This window comes from Nilaparvata lugens, chromosome 5 (assembly GCF_014356525.2).
Source record: "Nilaparvata lugens isolate BPH chromosome 5, ASM1435652v1, whole genome shotgun sequence".
NCBI classification, from domain to species: Eukaryota; Metazoa; Arthropoda; class Insecta; order Hemiptera; family Delphacidae; genus Nilaparvata; species Nilaparvata lugens.
In genome coordinates, this window is record NC_052508.1 from 75,491,214 (window position 1) to 75,507,106 (window position 15,893).

A 15,893-nucleotide genomic window follows, 5' to 3' on the forward strand; every position below is an offset into this window, starting at 1 on the left:
TGCCAATAAAAAATTTCTTGAGGTCACTCCGGTTACTTATTATACAGACCCTGTATAAATAAATAAATCTAAGTGAGTACTGGTATATTCATGAATACATATTAATACAGGATAATAGAATCATACTAATCCTATTCATAAATACATATTTTTTTTCAACTAATTGAAAAAAAATAGTTAAATAATTAACTAAGCAACTCACCGTTTCGCTCACATGCAACAGTTTGTCTTTCAACTGGTTCTTTTCTTTCTTTTCAACTAGATTCGCCTTCTCCAAAGAGTTTATTTTAGCTACAAGCTCCCCTTCTCGTTTACGATTCTGTAATAAAAGTAGTCATTCATAAGATCTCATCAGACAAAATCTCAGATGAAGACATCATTCATAAGATAAATATTGGTTATTTTTCTTCATTCACTTTCATAACCGTTGACTTTAATATTAGTGAGGAGACCAGACAATTCAGGTAGGGTCTTATTGAAAGATTGTTTTTATGGTTTATGGTGGTTTTTGGAAAATTGAATTATCCGTAGCTAATACAGGAATGAGCCTCATATAGTGAGTGAGATCCAAGTTATAATAGCAGTGGAGAAAGATAGGAGAACAGTGTTGTCGATTCTCTCCATTGCCACTGCCTCCTATAGTGAGGAGACCAGACAATTTAGGTAGGGTCTTATTGAAAGATTGTTTTTATGGTTTATGGTGGTTTTTGGAAAATTGAATTATCCGTAGCTAATACAGGAATGAGCCTCATATAGTGAGTGAGATCCAAGTTATAATAGCAGTGGAGAAAGATAGGAGAAAAGTGTTGTCGATTCTCTCCATTGCCACTGCCTCCTATAGAGGATAGCTGATACCTGTATATCTTATGTAAAATCAAATGTTCATTTGTTTGAAATAATAAACTATATTTTATTCGTCAAGAATATACCTTATATATTTTTTAGTAATTAAATAAGAAGTTTTCATAATAATTGAGATCATAATAAATTATTGATAACAGGCCAATTACAGGCATTCAAAATCACTTTCCAATCGTCCAAAGCCCTCTAAGAATCATGAACGCACTGCTTATCTTGGTCAGATCATCATTCTATAGAGAGGTCCACGTTATAATAGCAGAAAGATTGGAGAAAGGCCTCACCGACTCTCTGCCTTGTCACTGCCTTCTGATACAGGTATGTCTGATGAAATATTAACTGGTCATCCTTGATTAAAATAATCATTTATATTTTATTCGTTTAAGAAAATATATTTCTCAATTATTAATCAATAAATTCTCTTAATTCAGGTAGAATATTTTCCAATTAATTACATTTCTACATTGTTGAAATCAATCTGACAACGTTGCGGAGATAGTAAAAGATAGCGCTATCAGCATTTTTGAATGATAGACAAGGATAGCAACACCAATGTTAATCAAATACTGCCATAGCAACGTGGACCTCAAATATGAGGCTTATTCCTGTATTAGCTAGGATAATTCAATTTTCCATACAATATTAATAATTTCATTTATTCTTCCAATTGATACATTTACACATAATCAGAAATTATGAAGAGTAGAGTAGGCCTACATCAAAACAATATTGCAAATTTTAAAAAATGGGACAATTTTTCAATAAGACCCTGATTGTAAATTTCAATTTAAAAATAGTAAGTGCCAGTTGTACAGAAGCTGGTTAAGTTTCAATCGTGATTAATTCAACGAGAACCAATCAGAGAAGCCGTCTTATCAAAAATACCTTCTCTGATTGGTTCTCATGATATTAATCACGGTTATAATTTAACCGGCTTTTGTGCAAACAGGCCTTAGAAATTAGACAAATCAGTCATCAACAAAAATATAGTGCCCGGTTGCACGTATGTCATAAGGTGCGTACAGATATACGCGCCGCGAACATGAGCAATTCACTTTTAATCAGCTGATGCCAAGCTTTTTATATCTATATCTTATACCGTTTCTGTAAAAATACAGATATAGTCAGCTAATTAAAAGTGAATTGTTCATGTTCGCGGCGCGTATATCTGTACGCACCTTAATAAATTTAATAAAGTGACATCATCGTTTTGTATCAAGTAGGTTCTTCTGGCCGGCAAGTTGTATGACGTCATTTTACAGCGGATTAATTAAATAGAGGGAAGTGAGGTACAAATAATCTTTATGTCATCGACTCACCTTTGCGATATAGAAAAGAAACTAGTGATTTACACTTTTATAGTGGAGTCCACGTTATAATGGTAGTGAAGAAAGATAGAACAACGTTGCCGATCCTTAGTCTTGACAATGCCTTCTATAGACGGTAGCTGATACAGGTTTATTGATGTAATATTAACTGTTCATTCTCGTTTAAAGTAATCAATTATATTAAATTAAGCAAGAAATTATACTTTTCAATAATTTCGTAATCAAGATTAAATATTTTGTTAATGAATTATTAATTCTACATTGTTAGAAGACGATCTGGCAACAGAGCAAAGCGAGAAAGAGATAGCGCTATCCGCTTTGTTGAATGATAGACAAGGATAGCAATACCATTGCAAATCAAATACTGTCATTATAACGTGGACCTCACTATAGGATGACTAAAAGTTGGGAGAGAAAAAAATATAGTTTTCAGATTAAAAACTGCTTACCTCAATAAAATTGTAACCCAATGAAAATCCAACAACAGCACAGGCAGTAACAATCAAGCAAAAAATAGGACCACTCGAAGTTTTTTGTAAACCGTCCATTAATGCCTGAAAAAAACAATATTATTTATATATTTATTATCACAAAATTTCAATCGAATAGATCATCAGAGTATTGTAATTCACTACCAGTACCAAATTATTAACATTTGCATCCCATTTACATAAATTTCTAACATTTAACATCCCTCAAATAACTAAAAGCTGGAGAGATTAAAATATATGTAAACTTTATTTATTGAAATTGTATTTTGAAACGAATAAATTGAAATTGAAATTTGGATTTCTAAATTGTAAATTACAAAGCAATCATTGAGGAAAGATACATTTTTAAATTTTGAAACTTGAAATAAAATTTTATTAATAATTCAGGAGCGCAATTGGAGCACAACGCATCTAAATGGCAGTTTATTATTATTATCATTATTGTTGTTATTCATGGCACTTAGTTGTATAATATGTAAACTTCATTAAAACTCACACAATATGCCACCTGTCAATTACATATACTGTATATGTTACATACAAGATTAGTATTTTATTAGATACATTTTTTAATTTTTCTTAAAAGCCTATATGTCAAACTACCAGACAAGGACCTCATTCCTTCTTCAACACTAAAGGGACAACTCTTTAATAGTATCATCTATTTTATTTTTGAATACTTTCAAATTATTCTCAGTTTTCAAAGAGTTATATATTTTTATGGCTGAATTATAAGGCTCCCTTCTCATAGGCGGTAAGTCTGTGCTTGGGCAAATAAAGATTATTGTTACGCTGAGGAAACCTGTAAATGGGGTGGTTGTCAGCAATTATCTCACTATTTCTTTTCATGTACATTAGAATGTCATTGAATTTAAGGGTGTATTTCGTTTATTTAGTCCAGGAGTTCGATTACTCCAGGTGCTCGATTGGTCTAGGTGTTCGATTACCCTAAGTCGGACCTGGACCAGGACCTGGTCTAAACGCACACCTCGGCTAAACGAGACGGAATGCTCCGATCACTTCAGGAGGTCTAAACGAAACCTGGTCTAATCAAGACACAGCACCTGGTCTAATCGAGAAACGGGCTAAACGAGACGGAAAACTTCGATTAACCCAGTAGTTCGATTACACCAGGTGGTCTAAAGCTAAACGATATCTGGGGCCCGTTTCACAAAGGTACAAGTAGGTTACAAGTCTTGTTGCCAACCATGGTTTTGGAGAACAGCTGATTACTAGCGTTTCACAAAAGCAGAATTGTAAACTTGTAGTTACAATGAATTTCTACAAGTTTACAAGTGATTTGCTTGTTACGAACAAGTGTTTCACAAAGATTTCTATTGTAGCCAACAATTTTTGTCGAAATTACTTGTTCGTAACTATGAAATTTCTACCGAAGTGGAAAGCTATGTAAAGGATTTACAAGTGATCATTAAAATGATTTTAAATATTCAATAAATATTTCTAATAATCAAAAATGCCCTATATTTCTCTAAAATTCATTATTTTGGAAATATATGCATCAGGAAATTGAATTTAATAAATTTCCAAAATAGTTATTAATGTGTTACCTCATAGGTTATGTGTACTATTACAGTATATATAGTATACATTATATATAGTACATCTACTACATATATACAGAGTACATATAGTGTGTAGGTTAAAAATTCAGCAATAAATAAAGTAGACTGTACAAAAAACATTATATTGCTTTCAAATATTTTCAAAGTAATTATTGAAAAGTACAAGTAACCTTTATAAAGGATGAAAAAAGGAAATCATCATGAAAATAGGTTATGTTTACTATTGAAGTACTTGTAGACTTGTAGACTTGTAAACTTGTAAACTTGTAGATCATAAATTTTTGTGAAACGTGAGTACTTGTAAACTTGTAACTACAAGTACTTGTTCGTAACCATGGTTGGTAACAATACTTGTACCTTTGTGAAATAGGCCCCTGGTCTAATCGAGACACAGGACCTGGTCTAAAAGAGACGGAAAGCTTCGATTAGCCCAGTAGTTCGATAACACCAGGTGTCATATATACTGCAATGGCAACCGGTCTAATGGTATATTGTAACGAAACCTGGTCTAATCGAGACACAGGACCTGGGTAAACGAACTACAGGGTTAATCGAAGCATTCCTATCGTTTAGCCCTTAGACCAGATATAGATAAACACACTGGCAAGTCAAACCTCTGAAGCCAACATGTATGACGTCATACTGGGGCATTCCATGTTATAATGGCAGTGAAGAAAGATAGGAGAAAAACGTTGCAGAGTCCCTTAAATTGACTCCATTTTGTCACTGAGTACACACAGCTGTTAGTCAATTTATTCCATTAAATTTGATCTAATATTAGTCTCCATTTCCTTGATAAAATAATCAATTTTATGTAGTATTAATTAAATTTATCGATGAAATAATATCTTTTTTCGTCATTTGATTCTAAACTTTGCTTTGGGATCACATTTTTATGTTCATACAAATCTGAAATGGCGGCTAATTTGAAAAGCTGTGGCACACCAATCTGAATTTCAAAACAACAGAAAAAATCTGGTGTGGCGCACTCACACAACTTTCCTTGCCGTTATGAAAATTGATCACCTGACGCTAGTGTTCCCGCGCATCACAAGTCTACTACTATTCAAAGATTTGAGCCAGCTGGTGACAGGGCAATAACGCTGGAGACACACATGAGGTTTGCTATCTCTTCATAGTGAATGATTTAATAGAATCAACAATAATTTGCAATTGAATAATCACATTTTCTCGAATTTAAAGCTTATTTTCAATTTTAGGTGAAAATGTTACTGAACATTAATTGTAGAGATTTTCATGCTCAATCTACTCCACTTGATTTTTTTTTGTTTCAATTGTATCTGAAGCCTGATAATTGGGAATCTATCTGCATTGATGGGGCGGAGCTCCTGAAAATTTCACAGATATGGGACTTGTGGCAGTTGATAGAGCTTATCGATGACTACTTTAGGTATGAATTTGATCAATATCGTTGGAGCCGTTTCCGAGAAAATCACGAAAAACCCTGTTTTTGACAACATTTTCGCCATTTTAGCCGCCATCTTGAATTGCATTTGATCGAAATTGTTCGTGTCGGATCCTTATAGTGAAAGTACCTTAAGTTCCAAATTTCAAGTCATTCCGTTAATTGGGAGATGAGATATCGTGTACACAGTCGCACATACACTCATACACACACACATACACACAGACCAATACCCAAAAACCAGTTCTTTGGACTCAGGGGACCTTGAAACGTATAGAAATTTAGAAATTGGGGTACCTTAATTTTTTTTCGGAGAGCAATACTTTCCTTACCTATGGTAATAGGGCAAGGAAAGTAATAGAAATCTTATTTATACTAAGATAATTTGAATGAAAGTAATTTTGATATGACCTTTCAATATTACCTATACAAAACAAACAACAATACAAAGAAACTCTACAGAAAAGTTTTCTATCTGATGCTGACGTCACGATGGAGCGATATGGCAGTAGATGTTGGCTTCATCGACTTTCAGTGTGAATATACAATGGGCCGTGTCTATTCTGTATCTGGTCTAAGGTTTAGCCCATGTCTCGATTAGACCAGGTCCTGAGACTCGATTACACCAGGTCCTGTAACTGATAGACGAGGTTTCGTTTAGACCACCTGGTGAAATTGAACTTCTGGATTAATAGAAGCTTTCAGTCTCGTTTAACCAAGGTCTGCGTTTATGCCAGGTTTTCAGCTTCATTGTAGAATGGGTCCTGGTGCAAACGAAACCTGGACTAATCGAGACACTGCCGGATTGAAATATTGTTTGTAATGAGTTAATAAATTACCCCAAGCAGCTCGTCACTTTCCGAGATGAATGGATCCGATGGAAGATCTCCATGCAATAGCTTTTCCTCCAAATTGTCCAGTTTACATGCCACATCATCACTTGAACACTTTCCATCTGGAAATGAAACAGTTGGTGATATGATATGGAATGAATATTTTGTATTAATTAACAATATAGATCATAAAATGAAAAAGACTAAGAAATTGTCAGAAAACCACAGATTTATTGATACTTAGAAAGACCGGTCTTTCTTCAATCTAATCTTTTTCATTCAATATGAATAATTACCACAATATCAACTTCTCAACTACACAAACAGATAAATCATTGAAATCAATAACAATATTCAATAGAATTAATTGGAATAAAAATCAGTGCTATCAGTTATTAGTACAAGAAATAGACTATGGAGAGAACATTCATAAGGAAAAAATCAATTTTTTTTTCAATTAAGTTGACATCCTCTTAAAAACAATTATTTTAGACTAGCAGGTAACCCGTGCTCCGCAAGGGTCCATTTTAAAACATGACAAACTGAAAACTTGACGTAATGAAATCTTGAAAAATTGAAAACAGGCCTATAACCATTCTCGGTTAATTAAGAATCTATATGCAAAATTACAAGTTAATCAGTTCAGTAGTTCAGACATGATAATGCGTCAAACATAATTTTCCTATCCCGTACGTGTATAAGCCAGTTCTTTACTTTATTATAGTATAGATTAAACTAGGTATATTGTAGAACAATTAAGTCAAGATTAAACTAGACAAAATCCATGTAACAGTGATGAGATATTAAAATTGAAGATGCGTTGTGATGAGATATTTCTCCATAATGAATAAACACAAATAGTAATGATGCCAACACCTTATATGATTCACATTTATATCATAAAAGAACCAGGTCCCGTCGCCGAACCAGTCATATCTTCAGTTGTGTTGTTTAGTAAAGTTTAAATATCGATTTTGTCATGATATAAATGTTAAATATCGGGGAACCGAGCTTTGCTTTGGAGTGTAAAAGCATAGAATTTATAGTTTATATTTATTTATTCATTTTCTCAGTCGTACAATAAGTTTTACAGTTATTTGAGGAGGCACAACAGGTTTATGCCCAAAACTGTCCCTTTTAAAATTTATACTACAGTCCAAATCAAAATTTAGGTTAAGCTACTATCACTCATCAAAATAAAAATTTATTCAAACTTCAAAAAAACAAACACATCATCAATTATTACAAATAGATATACTATGAGTTTGATTTAGAATGATATACTATGTTTGCTACAATATTTGTGAATATACTATGCACTATTCTACATTAACAGCATCTAGTTACTATTTTCGACTTTCTGAAGTAAACAAGTTTTCTAAAAAAAAAGAAATAACCGAAAATAAGTTTCTCTTGCTGAATTTTTCTTCTCGTGAGATCAGCTGGATGATCCCACACACATGCACTCGTTCACTCACTTCCACGGTATCGACAGACAACAAAATTTCCAGCTGTTTTTCCAAGGACGTATTTATCCTTTTAATGTCCTTCAGCGAGTTATCCCAGGGTTGAGACCTAGTGCAATCGAATCTTCATATCATGAACCTACTTTGTTCCAAATTTCGTGAGAATCGTTTTCGAGATCCGGTCACATACAGATATAAATATATAAACAGAAATTACTCATTTAATAGTATAGGATAATATTATCATAATAATAAGAATATAATATAATATTGAAAAGTGATTGACAACATTTATTTATGGTTATTCACCTCTGTCTAGTCCGTAACGCCTCACCCCCTCATCCCTTGCTACTTCTAGGCGTTACCCTGTCAGTAATGTCTACCTAAATTCCTCATATCTCTACTATTATTTGTACAATGTTAATGGACGGTAAATAATTGTAAGATCTTACCTGTTAGTTTAGGTTCCTCCTCACTTGAAGGCATGGACGATGTCGTTACGTCATCAGCAGTTGACTTTGGATCCTCAACAGATTCTTTAGAAGCGAACAAGTCTGTGATAGCTTTCATACTGAACCACCCACTCTCAGATTCTGCCTCTTCGTCTAGATTGACAATAATCTCTTCTCTAGGAGGCTGTGTCGTCAGGTGTTCTTTGTCTTCCTCTATTTCAACTTGTGGCCTATCTGTTACTTCAACTGTTTCAGAGATTGTAGCTTCTGAACTGGTAGGCAAAATTTCTGTACTAGTTTCTACATTTTCGGTCACCATTTCACCTGAATGATCATCAACTTCTATAGAAATATCTTCAGAATCTTGTTTTTTAATTACATCCTCATAATCTTGTTCCTTATTTACATCCTTAACATCTTCTTTCTTAGTTACTTCCTCATAATCTTGCTTATCAGTCACTGGAGGTTCCTCAGTAGTTGTTAGAGTCTCTTGACTACTGGTGACGGAAGCACTAGGTTTAATGGTCCCAACTGTACTAGGTTCCACCTTGGAAGGTTGCTGAGTGCTTTGGTACATATTTTGATGATGCATGCTCGATTCCATATTATGATGATGCATATTTCCATGCTGATGTTGGTAAGCATAAGCGTTGGGATAGTCTGTTCGATATTGTCTGTAATTGTTGTTATTATAATCATTCATCCGGCCTCCATAATTATTATGTTGGTGCTGTTGATAATTGGGAGGTGTGTTGTAGGCATACTGGTTCTGTTGATACATGAAGTCACGTTTCACCCTTCCTCCTCTACCTTCTTCTTCCTCCTTTTCTTCATCTTTTGGTACCCCACCATATATACCACCAATCTGTTCTCCATCTTTTGGCACCCCACCATACAAATCACTAATCTTTCCTCCATCTTTTGGCACCCCACTATACATATCACCAATCCTTTCTCCATCTTTTGGCACCCCACTATACACACCACCAATCTTTACTTCATCTTTTGGTACCCCACCATACAAACCACCAATCTGTTCTCCATCTTTTGGTACCCCACTATACATACCACCAATATTTTCTCCATCTTTTTGCACCCCACCATACATACCACCAATTTTCACTTCATCTTTTGGCACCCCACTATACATACCACCAATCTTTACTTCATCTTTTGGTACCCCACTATACATACCACCAATCTTTACTTCATCTTTTGGCACCCCACCAATTTTGTCTTCATAAGTTCCTCCTATCTCCACTGGTTCCACCACTTCAGTAGCATTATCACCCTCCATAACTCCACTTACATTCAAATCTGGATTGTCAACTTTTTCGACGGATTCTACAATTTTGTCAGGTTGTATTCCTCCTCCCAATGTACTTTCCACAACTTTTTCGACAGATTCTTCAATTTTCTCGGGTTGAACTTGTTCTAATGTACTTTCCACAACTTTTTCGACAGATTCCACAATATTCTCGGGTTGTATTTCTCCAAGCTTACTGTCTACAACCTTCTCAGTTTGTGTTTTTTCTAGTGTAGATTCAACTATTCTCTGAGCTTGTGAGTCAGGTATCTCTTGTTTTTCAGTAAAATTGCTAGCTTCAACTATTCTCTCGGCTTCTACAGTACCAAGTTTACCTTCTTTCTCAGTGAAATTGCTAAATGTATCTTCCTGTTGACTGCCATTGTTGTCTTTTTCAGCGCCTACATCAATTTCAATACCCACCGGTAGCTTGACGCTATCAAACACTTCGTTTTTCAAGTTCACAGTTTCTGGCACTTCCAAGTTTCCAGTGAAGTTGACATCTTCAGCACTGGGATCTCCAGCACTTTCAACAGCTTCTTTTCTGACAATTTCATCTTGTTTCTCTGCAGTTCCCTCTTCTTTCTCCACATCTGTTCCTTCTAGTTTCTCCATATCTTCAGCACCTTCCCTCTCCATATCTTCTCCATCTTCTTCTTCGTCATCCTCTTTAGAATCTAGAGCGGATCCCAAAAATCCAAACAAACTACCCCCATAACCTACAGAGGCATCATCTGCAACTTGGACCGGTTCTTTTTCGGCAGCATTTGTATCCTCAATTTCTTTTACAGCACTCTGAGGTACATTATCATCAGCTAGTCCTTCATTTAAATCTCCAACTTCAGCACTATCCTTAACTGTAGTGGCTTCAATATTGTTCATACTTTCAGGAGGCTCATTTTGAACAGTTTCTAATGTATCAGTGAAATTATCCTCAGAATCAAGACCATCTCTGGGAAGCCCTTCCTTCACATCCTCACGCACCTCAGCGGGAATTTTGTCGTCCTCTGTAGAGCTCGCTCCGGGTGCATAGGGGACTTTCGGCAATGACGAATCAGCGGCAGCTCCAGCCAATAGGAAAGCGCCTTGCATAACTGGAGGCGGCATTTCAGGCGTGAGATTGACGATATCTATAGCTGGCTCCATTGAAGAAACTTTGACATTAACTTCAACCCTATTAGCCCTGTCCATGGGGGCATCTATGCTCTCTGCGGTGACAACATGCTTGAGATCCGCGTCCCTTACTAATACTCTGGTTTCCATGACAACGGTCTTGGGGATATGTCCTCGTTTTCCATCCACCTGAAACACGATTGAAATATAATTAGAAAATTGAAATGAAAAAATTAAAATATTTTATAGGACGTTTATTACACAAATAGGACTGGACCAAATATTTGTAGGCTGATATTATTTGTATATTTTAATATGTATTATCTAATAAGAATAAGAATAAGAATGTTTATTTCGCCAAATTTTTACATAATAGTTACAAAACATGAATGATTTGGCACAGCCAGCAAAGTTAAACTTGTGCGCTAGCTGTGAGTTCATAAAGCAAACAGTACGAAGTAGCCTATAGCAATACTGAAAAAAGGAAAAAAATATATACCTATGTAATAATATTATTATAGTAATACTTCTTATAAATAATACAATGATAAGAATTGAATAATTTCGTGTTAAAACCAATTATACAGGTGATAACCAAAAACAAGACATACAGCCTACATTTAAATCTTCTAAATGCAAACTAATGAAGAAGAATACAATAAAAAAAATTTCAGTTGTGAGCACATCCCAGTGCTTAATCAATTTTCATAAATAATACAAAAGATAGAAAGACATTCAAAACTCAAAAGAATCATGAATAGATTTATTAACATTTAGGCATTGTAAAATATATATTCTGCTTAACCCATACATTTATTTCCTTGATAAGTGCTTTAGTAATTTTTGAATTAATTAGTTTTATCGGAATTTTGTTTGAAAATATATTGCAAAGATAGGTGAATTGATGTCGACAAACTACTAGTTTTATTAAGTTGATATTGAAATTATTTAATGCTAATGAACGAGTTTGGTACGGTATATTTCTAATTTCTAGATTACTTCTATTCTTATTTAACCTATAATTGACGTTTATCAATACATTGTTGACAATGTCTACGATAATAAAGATTCTTAGGACCGTTTGGACAGTCAAAGCTTAAACTGAATTCAATCAGCTGGTGGCTTAAACTAAAAATGAACCACATTATAAGGAACGAGACTTGATATGGATTTAATCCAGTTTAAAATGAAATTTAGTTTAAACTGATACTGTGCAAACGGCCCTCAATCTTATTCGTATTCAAACGATAGTGTAATATCCAAGAGATATTACATTTTATATCTCTTTCTCTCAAAGACAGAGATGCCCCATGTTCTTTCCTTCACCAATCACTGCCACTACCTAACAGCATTCTCCCTATAGTGAGGTCCACGTTATAATGGCAGAGGAGAAAGATAAGAGTACAAAGTTTCCCATTATGGAAGCGATGGGAAGGTTCAGAAAACGTTCAGCTTCTCATCAATTTTTTCGCTTTATCCTACAACTCTAAAATATTAGGTCGAATGAAAATAGTAGTAGGTCTGGATATTAACCACCATTTATATTGTCTAAATATCTTACTTAGATATATATGGCCATGGCAGTAAGTATCAATATTCACAAGAAATACATTGACATCGTCCAGGTGAATATAAATAAAAAATTGCTTAATGGTAACAATAATACAGCAATATAGAACACTATAGTGAGGTCCACGTTATAATGGCAATATGAGAGAACAACGTTGCCGATCCTCTGTCTTGTCAATGCCTTGTATGAACGGTAGCTGATACAGGTTTATTGACATAATATTAACTGTTCATTCTCGCTTAAAATGATCAATCATATTTTATTAAGCAAGAAATTCTATTTTTCAATAATTTCATAATTAAGATAAAATATTTTGTAAATTAATTATTAATTCTACATTTTTGAAAGACAACAATCTGGCAACAGGGCAAAGCGATAAAGAGATAGCGCTATCCGCTTTGTTGAATAATAGACAAGGATAGCAATACCATTGCTAATCAAACACTGCCATTATGACGTGGACCTCACTATAGCAATATAAATTATAAAATGAGACTGATACTGGAAAAAATACGTGGAGAGATATGTAGAGTTAGAAAGTTGATCAAAATTGAAATGAAATGAGCAGTAACTTATGTGAGTATATCAAGTGTAATTAGTTTCATTTTATAGAGATGGAAACTGGAATTGGTATGAACGAAATACGTACCTAATGGAAGTTGAAATAGTTATTTGTGCAACTAGTGCGCAAAGTGACAGTTTGCTGCACCGAAAGAAACGTTTACGCCCGAGCCGTAGGCGAGGGCGGAATGGTTTCTTGAGTGCAGCAGAGGAACTTTGCGCACGTATTTCACATTAAGTTTTTCCTACAGTTACCATTGAATATGAAAAGTGGGTAATTATGGGTAAAATTGCCTGAAATGCATCAAATGTTTTTCTGTGTAATTTTATTATTGATAAAAACCTTAATTTATTGTCAAATTGAATAAAAATGTTGTCCTTGGTTATAATATCTAATACTAATAATTTGCGCGTTGTGCTTCGTTGCACCTCTGCTCACTATAGCAGCCCAGTCACTGTTACCAACTTCATTTGGATTTTGCTGCACTGTTGCTCCATATAACCTACTAAGTATTTTGCGTTGCCATGTTGCAAATCTGGAGTGCAGAAAAATTTTTCCCGCACTAGAGCGGAAAAGTGATTCTTTGCGTTCTGTAATCAGTGCAGCAATGGCCACTTTTCAACGTAACTGTAGGAAAAAATATTTTGAATAAATGTTTAAAACTGTATAACTTGGGATCAGGGATTGTGTTGATTGTGGAGTGCCTCAGCGCTCTGTCCTGGGGCCTCTGTTGTTTCTTATTTCAGTTAACGACATAGCTCGGGTTGATGGCAGATGTGTTGTCTGTTATGCGGACGACACCACCTTCTTCAATGAGATGGGAGGGCTGAGGGCAGCTATGGTGGAGACTGAAGCGTTTGCGTCGGACTGGTTCTCTGCCAATCGCTTCCTCCTCAATGAAGACAAAACACAGTCTATTGTGTTCAGTCTCAGAAATGGGAATGAATACAATTTTGCACCCGTCAAACTGTTAGGGTTTACCCTTGACAGAAAGCTTTCATGGGGCGAGCACATTGAGACAGTCTGCGCCAGGTTGAGCAGAGTGGTTTTCCTGCTGAGAGGTCTCGAATACAGTGTGCCACCTCATTATCTTAAAATGTGCTGTTTTGGCTTTTTTCAGAGCGTGATTTTATATGGCCTCCCCTCTGGGGTGGAGCCACCTTCGTCTCCAGAAGAGGGCCCTGAGGATTATTTGTGGGGCTGGTAGATTAGCCCACTGTCGCCCGCTATTTATCAAAGAGAGGATCCTCACCATCTTCTCCCTCTATGTTCTTCATACCCTTTGCAGAACACATGCAAACGTGGGGTTGCTCGTGACCCGACAGAGCTTCCAACCGTATGAGACTAGGGGTAGACTCAGGCTGGATTTACCCTACCAGAGGCTGAGCAGAACTCGGACTGGTCTGGCTCATATGTCTATCAGCCTCTATAATAGGCTGCCTCTGTTGGCCAGGGATCTGTTTGCTGTGCGGTTTCGAGGGGCTCTGAGGAGCCTGCTGACGGATCACCCTCTGTACTCACTCCGTGAGTTCTTTATGTTGGAGAGCAGTGTGGTGAGTGCCTATTTTCTTATTTGATTTCTGCATCAGGGCAGTTGTTTTTCTTTTACTTTTTTGACGTGTCCCAGTGGGCTTCACTTTAGTGATCCCTTTTATGGACCTATTTGATTAAATACTAAATACTAAATACTAGTAATCTTTTCAGAGAAACGCAATGATCTTACCTCCACGTCATAAGTTTTTGATCCTTTGCCGTAGATAATTACTTTTTGATCTTTTCTTAGAGATAGATTTCTCAAACTGTTGTATTGTTTCAGAACCGGCTTCGCTTCTGAAATCGGCACTAGAATATAAAAAGAAAACCATGTTAATTTTTTCAATAGTCATCAAGAATTTTTTATGCAATATCTCAATAGCCTAACTATTGACTAAATAATGTTATGTTTATTGATTCATTAATCATGTGAAAATGGTGAAATCTTATTTGATATTTTATTCCAGTACAATGTAACTGGTTTATACGCTTGCTTTGTGGAAAATCTTACACCAGACCTGAGCCAGCCAGGTCATTTGGCATCATTATTATCATAAATTTATTTGAAAAATACAGGTTTGTAAAATAACTTCAAGTAAAAACATACCTAGCCTAAGCTTAACGTTTTTTAAATAGATTTGCAAATATGCTATTTACATAAGATAGGGAATAAGTAAATTATGAGTGTTTAGGACAGATTGTAACCGGGATATTGTGCTGAGATAATCAGTATGTCTACTATAGGTTACAGTATGTTTGTAAATCAGGTAGCCTACGTTACTGAAACCTGTATTGGCTCTAAACATTTGATTCAATTCAGCAATTCCATAGTTTTGTATCTAGGTAGTATTACTTATAGACTACAGACGAGGAAAATATATTTGATAGAGGTTTTATTGTGGTCGGCTTCTTACTAATGATGTTGCCTTAGAACTATTTAATATGAATAATTATTAAAAGATCTTTCACAATTTCATCCAACGATCAAAACGCTTGAAAGGCAGTAATAATTTGAATAGGATTATTTAAGCTAGAAGCCGATACTTTATGCATGTTTATTTTATAGAAAATATATCTTTAAAAATGACGGTTGCTTAGGTTACGAAATGAGTAGGCAGTCCATGACACAGCTATTACCTGAACACTTGGGATCCGCACATTTCCATGATTCTGGTAATTTTTGGGGAATTAAACCTGTGGTCCTGGTGTAGAAATAAACCACCGAAATTATTAGAACACTCCAAAAATTCATTATGCATCAAGCCAACTCATCAAACATCGACCATTGTTGGGTATGAAAACTGAAAACACTCAGTTCAGAGAAAACAGAATGCAGAAACTTCAGATTTGCAGTGGTACCAGCTTTGATTCA

The 15,893-nt window shown here is 35.2% G+C and overlaps 1 protein-coding gene across 2 annotated transcripts in view; it reads right to left on the reverse strand.

Annotated features, from left to right (window-relative positions):
* The window catches only part of LOC111060840, a 37,916-nt gene extending 22,069 nt beyond the window's left edge, over positions 1-15,847 (reverse strand). For both annotated transcript variants that reach the window (XM_039429296.1, XM_039429297.1), the window contains exons 1-6: positions 15,659-15,847; positions 14,712-14,830; positions 8,438-11,045; positions 6,526-6,641; positions 2,636-2,740; positions 203-319 (exon numbers count right to left, since the gene is read on the reverse strand). In XM_039429296.1, coding sequence (XP_039285230.1) covers positions 203-319; positions 2,636-2,740; positions 6,526-6,641; positions 8,438-11,045; positions 14,712-14,830; positions 15,659-15,773 — 3,180 coding nt within the window. In that variant the 5' untranslated portion in view covers positions 15,774-15,847. The remainder of the gene's footprint in view (positions 1-202; positions 320-2,635; positions 2,741-6,525; positions 6,642-8,437; positions 11,046-14,711; positions 14,831-15,658) is intronic.
* Between the last annotated feature and the right edge of the window lie 46 nt (positions 15,848-15,893).